This window comes from Nuphar pumila, chromosome 15, assembly GCF_984573655.1.
Source record: "Nuphar pumila chromosome 15, dmNupPumi1.hap1.1, whole genome shotgun sequence".
Lineage (NCBI taxonomy): Eukaryota > Viridiplantae > Streptophyta > Magnoliopsida > Nymphaeales > Nymphaeaceae > Nuphar > Nuphar pumila.
In genome coordinates this window covers 17,201,590-17,212,887 of record NC_143263.1, presented here as the reverse complement: position 1 = coordinate 17,212,887, position 11,298 = coordinate 17,201,590, and the positions used below count along the sequence as shown (strand labels likewise).

The 11,298-nt window shown below is 36.9% G+C and overlaps 1 protein-coding gene across 1 annotated transcript; it reads left to right on the top strand.

Moving 5' to 3' along the window:
• The first annotated feature begins 7,793 nt into the window (after positions 1-7,793).
• On the top strand, positions 7,794-10,297 carry LOC149814652 (peroxidase 43-like). The gene is made up of 4 exons (XM_089989385.1): positions 7,794-8,039; positions 8,165-8,344; positions 8,473-8,638; positions 9,743-10,297. Exons 1-4 carry the CDS (start codon positions 7,836-7,838, stop codon positions 10,183-10,185), a joined length of 993 nt encoding a protein of 330 aa, XP_089845511.1. The 5' UTR covers positions 7,794-7,835; the 3' UTR covers positions 10,186-10,297.
• Positions 10,298-11,298: the final 1,001 nt, after the last annotated feature.

Below are 11,298 nucleotides of genomic sequence, written 5' to 3'. Positions count from 1 at the left end.
TACAGCCCAGTCCTGCCCCCCCCTAGCTACGCCTTTGGATAAGCCCTATACTAGGGTTTGGGTCAAAATTGCTTCCAATCCAACACAAATTTTTTTCATGAAAATCAAATGGTTTAACTCATAGTTTAAAAACTCATCATGTCAACTCGGTGACTCGGTTGACTTGGCCTGGTCATTGGGTCAAAAACAAGTACAAACTCGTTTTTGAACAAAACCCAGCCTAGTCATGGCGAGTCATGCATATATATTCATATATAATATATTATATATATAATTACATGTATTATATGAAATATAATATAAATATTATGTATATTATATATATATATATATATATATGTAAATATGATTATACATGTATTACTAAAATTATACATTAAATATATTATAAAAATATCATATAATGTATATTATATATAATATATTGATAAAATATTATAAATATACATAATATATATATATATATATATATATATATATATATATATATATATATTATAAAATATAAAGTTAACATGACCCGGCCAAGTCACTGAGTTGACCCGGCACTGGTCATTCAAGGATGAGTCAGAGAGTTTTGAAACCATGGTTTAGCTCACTTCCGTCAGATCCAAAGTCACAATGCTTGCATTCTATAACTCATTGATTTTTTAACTGACCTGATTTTGGAACAAGGATGCTTTTCGATTTTTGGAACCAGATTTAAATTAATGGGTTGCACAATGTAACATTTGTGATATTGGGAATGCTTAAAACAAGTTGAACCCATGATCTTGAAGAAAAAATGAGTCAGGTGAGACCCAAACCTAACTATGATGGGTATCCATTTCCAACGTAATAAACCCAAATATTTTTTTATGGATCTGGCTTGAATTCATATTTTCTATCTGGTTTTTCAAGATAGGTTCTCTTTTTAGATCTGGATCCTACTTAGATATTAAAATAAAGTGCCGAATGTGGTTTAACAAAAATGAGACTATGTGACAGAATCTAGTAAAAAACAAATTAAACTTATCGATTTTTATGTAAAATGGGTTGGGTAAGCCATATCCTAACTCAAATCCGAGTGTTACTCTTGTTCGCTTCCAAGTAAAACCTAGACATATTTGCTGCAGGTCTGACCCAAATTTCGTTTATGTTATCCGGACAAAAAAGTGTCAAATCTTTTCTGGACTCTGATCCGTTCATAAGCTTTCACAAGCTCAAAGGGTGCCAATAGGGCTAGCTAGGTTATTTCTGTGTTTCAAAGGGCAATCATGGTTTTTTCAATGGATAAGGGCAAAATGGGAACTTTTAATACCTTTATACTAGGGTTGTCAACAGGTCTGGTTTGGTTTGGAGCAAGGCAGAACCAGACCTGGTCCCAATTTTCGGGTATGGTATCTGGTCCGGACCTGGGTTAATTTGATCGGACCCACCAAAAGAGAAACCATATCCAGAACCGATAAGAATTACATGAACCATTTTGGTAAAAATAATATTTTTTTGTCATTTTTACATTGAAAATTTGTGTCTTAATCGAAACTCGGGTTGAGCCCGACACTAGTATAAAATTTCACAAATTATACCCAGATCCATATATTAATCCGACCTTTGGGTCTGGACTCAGGTTTTAATCAGGTCTTCTTATTTATCACCATACCCAGACCCTATAAAGTTTGGTACGGGTGGGATCCGGGTAAATCCAACCGCCCCTACTTTGGACACTATCCCACTGTTTGTTCTAACGGAGCCACCTAATTAGGTCCCTATTTGACTATTGTCAAGCAAAACCTTAGATGTAGTGGGCAAAACTGTTATCAATTATCCCAAAAGAATGTGACCCCATGACAACTAGGGGTGTCAACGGGCCTGGTTTACCCGGACCTGACCTAAACCAAACCCTGTATGGTATAGTGATAAATAAGAAGACCTGATTAAGACCCAAATCCAGACTTGAAAGGTTTGATTAATACGTGGACCCCGGTATAGTTTGTGAAATTTTATACCAGACCTGGACCTAACCCAAGTTCTGATTAAGACCCACAATTTTAAATGTAAAAACAATAAAAAACATGGTTTTACCGGGTATGGTCTAGGTTTGATTCATGTAGTTCTTATCGGGTCCGGGTATGATTTTTCTTATAATAGACCCGATTAGACCTAAGTCCATACCCCAATACCATATCCAAAAAATCGGATCCAAGTTTGGTTCAACCTGGGTTCGAACCAAACCTAACCCGACCCGTACCCCTAATCAGGACCATTTGCTTCAATAGTGACAAGTCTTGCATGACACGTGCTCATACACTAGGAGACAGAGCCAAGCGTGATGAAAACCTTCACAGTAGGGTGCTCTAGCTAGGCTACCATGGTGGGATGGAGAGAGTATCATCAGTTATGATATTGACGAGAAGAACCCATAAATCAAGTTCTGAAGAGTCACGTTACGGTGCTAATTGCATCAAAATCATGAAAGGTTTTGTGTGAGAATCCTTTCCCTGCTTTACAGATGGTATCAGGAAGACATCAAGCCTTATTTTTCATATTCACAAACAGGCAAGGTGAGCAGATCAAGTGATCTGCCAGATTATTTTTAGAGAAGTGATGTGGCATCCTCAGCGTTCACAATGTACAAAAAGGAAACAATGAACGGTAAAGATGTCAAATCATTTTCTTAAAGTGATTTGACAGATTACCTGATAGGCTCTCATTAAAACCAAATATGACACAGTTGTCAAAGTAACAAAAGAAGAGGAATATTGCTACTTTTTCACATGTTACATTTGATGGATGTGGCATCTCTAGGCAGGCAAAAGCAAGGTTGTTAAATGCGATGAGGCCAAGCCAGGCGTTGAGCCTGCGCTTCGCCTCAGGTACTGAGGCTTACGCCTCTCACAACTGGAATGGAAGTGAAGCGGTGGGAGGGGAGGCAGTAAGAGAAGGACCACCCGCCCAGCTGGTACGGAAGCGAGGGATATGCCGGTCGTCCGGTGGTCGGAGAAGACTGAGCAGCAGCTGCAGCACAGCAACTCTGGTGGTCGGTGGTCACAACTGGTCGGAGGTTGATGAGGGGCGCATCACAGCAACGCCTCAGTACCTTGAGCGTGCGCCTCGCCTCTGAGGCGTACGCTTCAGGTACTGAGGCTTACGCCTCTCACAACACTGGGCAAAAGTTTAGACGCAACGGTTTCAGCTCCAGTTCTGATCCATATTAGTCCTCTAATGGATTAAAACAAAATCCATATCCAGAAATATAGATCCTAGTCCCGTGCTTAATAAGCTAGAACTCCAAATATCTTTCTTTTACCAACATTATTGAATATGGTTGTAGCCGAGCCTTCCTTTGGCTTGACCCTTGTGAGCATCTGATCAGGTCTAAGCTGGCTGCTATGTCACATCTTTACTTAAGCCCAATTTTGTCCAATGTGGATCTAGACCTACCTAGGCCCCTTGATTTTCACGACGAACTCACTGTCCAAAACATATTTAAAGCAAGATGCATGCATCCATAAGCTTTCCTTTTCACCTAGATGAGACAAAGTGTATTGAAAACCCTAGAAAGCACTACCTAGATGCTAGAGATAAGGATAACCCTAAAAAGCACTACCTAAAGGCTAGAAATAAGGATAAATATATATATTCAACCAAAAAAGATACAAAATCTACAATGAACAATAATTGATGGTGTTTCTTCTCTAATATATAAAATATATATTTTTATCATTCATTTAGTGAACGACATGTTTTGGATTATGAATATTTGATGTTTAAATGTGTTTTTTAAAGCGTTGAAAATCAACAGTCCAAAATACTTTGAGTTGTAAAGTTTCAAATATATTGTGAGCAGTCATTTTTCACATCTCGAAAAACATGCCTATATGTTGTAAAGTCTTTGTGTAAAGCATGTCTTACTAAATAAATTATAAAGAAATAAATTATAAAGAATAAATGTTTGTGGTCCTATCGATAAGATGCTCAAGTATTTGAGAAAAGGAGACTCCCGATCATAGTTGGTTGTAGATTTTAAACATTCCTTTGATTTGACATATATATATAGGGAAACTGTTTGCTACTAATGAAAGTAACGAACCAATAATATAGAAATCATAGGTGTGACTCAATCTAACCACATAGATATGTACAAATGTGATCATACTTTTCTGATATACAAAAGTGATCTTTTGACCTAGGAAATTTTTGCACATTGTGGGCCATTGATTTTTTAACCCTCTAAAAACTTAATTACTGTCATAGTCACATGATTCAAAATAAGTTTTCTATTGTAGACACAAATTTTGACCCATTCATTTCGTGTCATGAGTTGCATACCAAAATTCAACGTTTTTAACCCATTTCAAGGTTCTATTAACTTCAACTATATTTTTAACCTCAAAAACAATATTCTTAAGGTTTTTATTCAAAATATCAATTAAACTAGATGATGTTAGCTTTTCAATAACCTAAAATCCAGGTCAATACAACATCGGAGTCAAAAGTTATAAGTAAAACAATGTGACTTATTTAATAAAAATCCTATTTTTCAGATAGACAACACATTTTTTTTATCGCCAGACATCTTTTTTTTGCACACCCTTTGGATAAAACCACCCTTATCCTCATCTACTCACCTTTCAACATAACAGAATATTTTGAGCCTAAATTCCCTTTACAAAAATGAAACCTCTATCCAAGACAACATACCTTGAACAATTCTCAGCCATTAATTCAAAAACAACCTAATAGGAGTCATCCATCGAAATCTAGATCGGGTCCAGAGTTTTGAATCTCAAATATATAAAAAATATATTCAGATCCACCAAAAAACTATAAATATGGGGGCCACCCACTTATTTAAGACTCTCTCTCTCTCTCTCTCTCTCTCTCTCTCTAAATCCCTGTAGAATCAAACTTATGCTAGTTCGAGCCCATATAAAGCCCAGTCTAGGACCCAGATCTCTAATCTCATACCTATTTTGAGCTCGTGCCTAGCCAAAGTGATGCTTGCGCTTTCGTACTCGTCAACCATAGAAATGGCTACCTAAACTTGATATGAGATTTGGTGTATTTTAGTTCATAATTTTTATTTATTTTATGCATTTTTCTAAGTTTCGGTAGCCTTAATGTTAGCATATTGTTTGTGTTTTTGTATTTTTCTCAAGTTTTGGTAGCTCCTGCCATTAAACTCATTTTTTTGTAGATTTTCACTTGAGGTACTATTTTTGCAACATCGTCGCTTTAAAATTGAAGATCGAATGTCCCTGGTCTAGTTTGCTTCTTCTCAATGGATGAGAAAAAATACGAGATCATGAATAATAGCCCCACATCTCAAACTTGAATCCATGTTTTGGATCCATTTTCTAAAAAATTATATTTTTTGTGGAACCCCTATCATTTTTGTTTTAAAAAAATCTAAAGGGATCCACAGAATGGCAATCATAGTGGGGCTATTCATTTGTCTCAAAGATCTAGATTTTTGGGATTTGGCATGGTGAGGTTAGTAACTTCGGTTTTTTTTTATATTTTTGGATTTTGGATCCACCCAGGATCCAAATCCCATTTTTTGTGTTTTGTCTTTCCCGACATTGTTAGATTGATAGGGTCATATTTCAATATTCTAGGATATAGAGGATCTTAGCTTTTCAATAAAGCAAAAATCAGGTCAATATGATATAACAGTCAAAAGTTATTACCAAAACAAGATGATTTAATTAGTAAAAATCTTATTTTTAGCTAGGGCCCATTTGAGCATAGTTTTTGGTCATCAAATCAATAAAATTTATTTTATTTACATAAAATATGAATTAGAATAGATGATGTTAACTTTCTAACACATTAAAAATTACCTTAAACTGATATCCATATATAAAGTTATTGTTGAAACAAGTTAACCTATTAGGGCTATTTTACCTGATTTCGTTGATGACAATTACATTTGTCATTAGCAATTGCTCAATAACACTAACGACAATTACATTTATTGTTAGCAGATTTTTTGTGTTGTCAACATCTTTTTATGTGTGTTTTGCAGGTCCAAAAATAATGAATTATTGTTATTAGCTCAAAGAATTGTTGTTATCACCAAGAAATGTCGTTAGAAAAAAAATTATCATTTGCAAGAATTATTGTCAACACCATTTTCAACCACCTTTTTTTGCGACCCTTTGGATAAAATTGCCTTTATCCTCACCCGCTCACCTTCCAAAATAAGAACGAAATATTTCATGTCCAAATCCCCTTTATAAAAATAAAACATCTATTTAAGGTAACATGCTTTGAACAAATCTCAACCATTAATTAAAAAATAACCTAATAGGAGTCGTCTATCGCAATTTGCTTTGGGTCTAGAGTTTTAAATTTCAAATATAAAAAAAATATATCTGGATCCACCAAAAAACTATAAATAGGGGTCACCCCATTTATTTAAGATATGGACTTTCTCTCTCCTAACACCCTTATCTTATCAAAATAACTGCAAGCTTGAACCTAGCCTAGTTTGAGCTCACATCAAGCCCAGTCTAGGATCAAGATCCCCAATTTCACATCTATTTTGAACTCGTACCTAGCCAAAGTATTGTTTGACCTATTGTGTTTGTCAATCATAGAAAAGGCTATCTAAGCCCAATGTGAGATTTGGTGTATTTTAGTTCATATTTTTCATTTATTTTTTGGATTTTCTACATTTTGATAGCCCTAATGTTAGTATATTATTTGTATTTTTGTGTTTTTCTTGAGTTTTGGTGGCTTCTGTCATCAAGCTCATCTTTTTTTAAGTTGAAACCTGAGGTACCTATTCTTGCAATGCCGCCGCCCTAAAAATGGAGATCGAAAGTCCTTGGTACAGCTGATCTCTACTCAACGGAGGATGAAAGATGTGAGATCTTGAAGAACAACCCCAATATTTTAAGCTCCGATTCATTCAGGTTTTGGCTTTATTTTCAACAAAAATATATTTTTTGTGAAAACCCTATCATTTTTGTTTTAAAAAATCCGGTAGATCCACACCTACTAAACAAACCAGGTAGATCACATCAGTAACATTTGATCTACAAAAAATTAAAAAAATTTGAAGAAAAAAGCAGTTTCTACTCATTAGTTTCTTACCTTCATATATATATATATACTCCTCGTAACCATATTGCTCCCGTTCTGTTTGATTCTTCCCATCTTCACTGAATCTTTATTTCAACCGCGAGGTTAACAGCTTAGCAGCCAAGACCATTCACTGTGGAGAATAGCCGCAGTTTTCCGTGTGATGATTACCTATCGTACGTAGAACAGCTAACGTGGCCACTAAGGAACGAACACCAAGAGCGAGTTGAGCATATCGATCAGCCGACGGGTTTCATATTTGCATTTATCTTCAAAAAATAGTGAGAACGTTTACAGGCATTCATTCTGTCAAGTGGTCTTCATGGTCAATATTAAAAAACACCCATTACCAGAGAAATGCCACCAAACAAGTGCATCCAAAGCCAACCCTTTGTGCAATTTGCAATAATTGGAGCTACAGTACAAATTTGGCTTCAAAGATGGCATTCTTTACTGATATTTACGTCTCTTGTATATATACAGGGTTGCGGATCACGGTACTCGAGTCCAAATGTCCCTGGATTGGATTCGGGTAGTTGGATCCGGTTCTGTCTATGACAGATCCAGAATCTGGTTAAAACCGGATTATATGGATCTGGATCTGACAACATGATAGAATCACCAATCTGCTTCAAAGATGGAGCTACAATACAAATTTGGCTTCAAAGATGGCATTCTTTACTGATATTTACGTCTCTTGTATATATAAGGAGTTGCACCAATTTGCTCTCACTGTGCATCTTCCTTAATTGCTGCTTTCTTTAATGGAGAGAATAGCTACAATCCTTCTCTTCTCTGTTAGTTTACTGCTAAAGTTTTCATGGGGAGAACTTCAGGTAGGTTTCTACGCCTCGACGTGCCCTGTTGCGGAGTCCATCGTCTCTTCCGTTGTTCAATCGGCCGTTGCTGCCGATCAGACCATAGCTGCTGCTTTGCTCCGGGTCCACTTCCATGACTGCTTCGTTCAGGCATGCATGCTTGCTTTCTTTTTATTGTCTTGATTCTGTTGACATATTGTTGAGACCGCGAGCTATGCTTTTTATGTGATTTGACTGCTAAAAAACTCTTTGCGGATTAATTGATTTGTTTCTAGGGATGTGATGGCTCGGTTCTGATTGATGGGCTGACGGCAGAGAAAAATAGCCCCGCACACGCGGGCCTAAGAGGATTCGAAGTAATTGAGAGTGCGAAAGCTCAGCTGGAGCAAGTGTGCCCTGGTGTTGTTTCCTGCTCTGATATAGTGGCAATGGTAGCAAGAGACTCTGTTGCACTGGTAAATAAACATAATTTCATATGGCTATTTCACACTAAACATTGCTTTTTGATACATGATAAGTTTAGCACTATTAACGCATGTTTGTTCTAGATTTAAAAGCTTGAGAGAATTTTCATTTCTTGCAGAGTGGAGGACCAAATTATCAGATTGAAACAGGCAGAAGAGATGGTCGTATTTCTACAATTTCTGATGCGAACAACATGCCAGAACCTGATGATCCTATCAATGTGCTCAAAGCAAAGTTTGCAGCAAAGGGGCTTTCTGCATCAGACCTGGTTATTTTGAGTGGAGGTAGGTGATACCATCCTACTCTACGTTAATTAATAAACTAGAGTTAAACTATGATAATAACGCTAATACTAGTGATCATATACTAATAGATATTTACAGGATAAATGGTTGAAATTTGTTTTCTTTTTTAGATTCAAGGTAATAGTGAATGACAAAGTAAAATTTCACAGCCAACAACTGCAAATTATGTTTTTGACAGAAAATAACTACAAATGACATTCCCTGCAACCAAGAGGAATGCTATAAATTCAGGGGAATAATGAATGCCAATGTAAAATTTCACAGGTGACAGATAGCTTCTGCAAATTACATTCTTTACAACCAAGATGAATTCTAGAAATTCAAGGAATAGTGAAAGACGATGTAAAAATTTTACAGCTGACAACTGCAAACAATCATTCCAACAATGATGAATTCTGTAGCATGACTGAATTTTTGCAGTAATTAACCAAAATTCTCAACCTTTTTTTTATATAATACTACCACTTATAATTACAAATGGCCTCCCTAATTCATTTAAAACCAAAAAACAAATCAAGGTGCCTCAAAATTTTTAAGATTACTGCCTCCCGGTGTTGTTAAAAGCACGCCTTGAGGCGCAAAGGGTGTGCCTCGCCTTGAGGAGAGGCCCTCTGCGCCTCAAGGCCCCAGCCTAAGGCATGCGTGAAGAAGAAGTGTTAATCCTTGGTATATAGTTTTTTTAAAGTTTTCAAATTTTTTTTTGAGGCTTACCCTTTACGATCAGTTTCTCAGTTACTTTTACTTGCTAATCTCATATTTTTTAGTATTTATTTTAGATTTTTTATTTCTTATTGCATGTTGCATCTTATTTATTTATTTGTATTTTTAGATATTTTTTTATATTTTTTTTAAATTTTCAAAAAGAAAATTGAGGCGAATTTGTAAAGTGCCAATCATGCAGGCCCTATCAATATTCATGATTAGTCGAACCAGTAAAAAATGAAGGTCTGTTTTGCCGTTTCTTGGAAATAGAGAAAATTAAGGAAATTTTTTATGAAGAGAAAATATCCGGTTGTCATTCTTTGTTATACTCAAAATTTCATTCAAGTCCTTACTTTTTGGGAAATTTGTGAAACTTGGCAGGGGCACATACCATAGGCACGACCGCATGCTTCTTTATGTCGAAACGCCTCTATGCATTCAGTACCACTGGAGTGTCCGACCCGTCCATAGATCCGTCATTCCTGCATGAACTCCAAGCGACATGCCCGCAGAACGGCAACGTAAATGTCAGGCTAGCCTTGGACCGGGGAAGCCAGACCGTGTTTGACAAGAGCATTCTCCAAAATATAAGAACCGGGTTCGCGGTTTTAGCATCCGATGCGCAGCTCTATGAGGACCCCTCTACTCAAAGTGTTGTGGACTCGTACTTCGGGCTTGGTGGGCTCCTCGGTGGGCTCCTTGGTGGTCTCCTTGGTCCGTCGTTCGAAAATGATTTTGCGAACGCAATAGTCAAAATGGGTCGGATCGGGGTGAAAACCGGAACTCAGGGTGAAATTAGAAGAGTGTGTTCCAGATTCAATTAATGTCTTACCTTTCTTCTGGTGGGGGCGTACGTACAGTTTTCCTACTCGCATCATTGTAAGGGGTATTTTGCATAAACAATAAAATATGGAGGCCTTTTGGTCATTAAATTTAGTTCATGTGGGTTTGTGAATAAATGAGCAGATATGCATCTTTAAGGTATTAAACCAACTTTAAGCAACTTCTGTGTGACGCTGAACCCCGTTTTTGCAACCTGTTTTCAAATTTATCATTGTCAATGTCACAAGGACACACTAAAAAGACACGAGAGACACGTTAGTATGAGGGCTGTCAATGGGTTGGGTCTGTATCCAAAATTTCTGAGTATGGATATAAAATGTGCCGACCTGAGCAATATGCAGCCCAGTTTCGGGTTATGATTGTTTGCTGGTACTTGACTCGATCCAGTTTTTTTTTGCTGAGTACCTGACCCGATAAGAGTGTTTTACATGTAATTTTAGTAATAGTAAACTTATGAAATTATACACATCTGAGTTTGGAATTTTATTTTTGTGATCGGGAAAAACCTGAACCCGATAAATTGTTACTTGGGCAGTACGGGTGTCAATGGGTTTGGTTTGGTTCGGACACAGGTAAAACCAGACTTGGACCAAATTTTCGGGTATGGTATCGGGTCCAGACATGGGTCTACTATAAGAAAAACTATACCCGGACCCAGGGGCGTAGCTAGGATTCATGTGATGGGGGGGGGGGGGGCAAACAGGGGTGTAGCAAAAAAAAAAATTGGTGTGATAGTCTGGGGTTCCGGGGCAGCGCCCCCAATTTTTTTTTTAAGATAAAATAAAAAGTGGCTACAATTATTATAATAAAAATCTGTTTCATATGGACAAATCAAACTATTTGCTGCAGTCAGGGCTGGGCTACAAAAATGGATAAAAATCTATTTCATATCGAATTAGGGTTGGGCTACGATTGGGCTTTTAAATTTTTTTTATTTTTTATTTTAAGTGGGCCGGAAGCCCCCCCCCCCCCCCCCCCTATGCACGAACCTGTTAAGAACTACATGAACCAAACCCGGACTATACCCGGTAAAACCATATTTTTTTATCATTTTTACAGTGAAAAATTGCAGGTCTTAATCAGATCTGGGGTCA

Bases quoted from the DNA above. Each gene is read 5' to 3' on its own strand.
- LOC149814652 (XM_089989385.1), top strand. From the start codon at position 7,836: ATGGAGAGAATAGCTACAATCCTTCTCTTCTCTGTTAGTTTACTGCTA. The intron at 8,040-8,164 runs GCATGCATGCTT...ATTTGTTTCTAG, and splicing joins TCCATGACTGCTTCGTTCAG to GGATGTGATGGCTCGGTTCT. The intron at 8,345-8,472 runs GTAAATAAACAT...CATTTCTTGCAG, and splicing joins CAAGAGACTCTGTTGCACTG to AGTGGAGGACCAAATTATCA.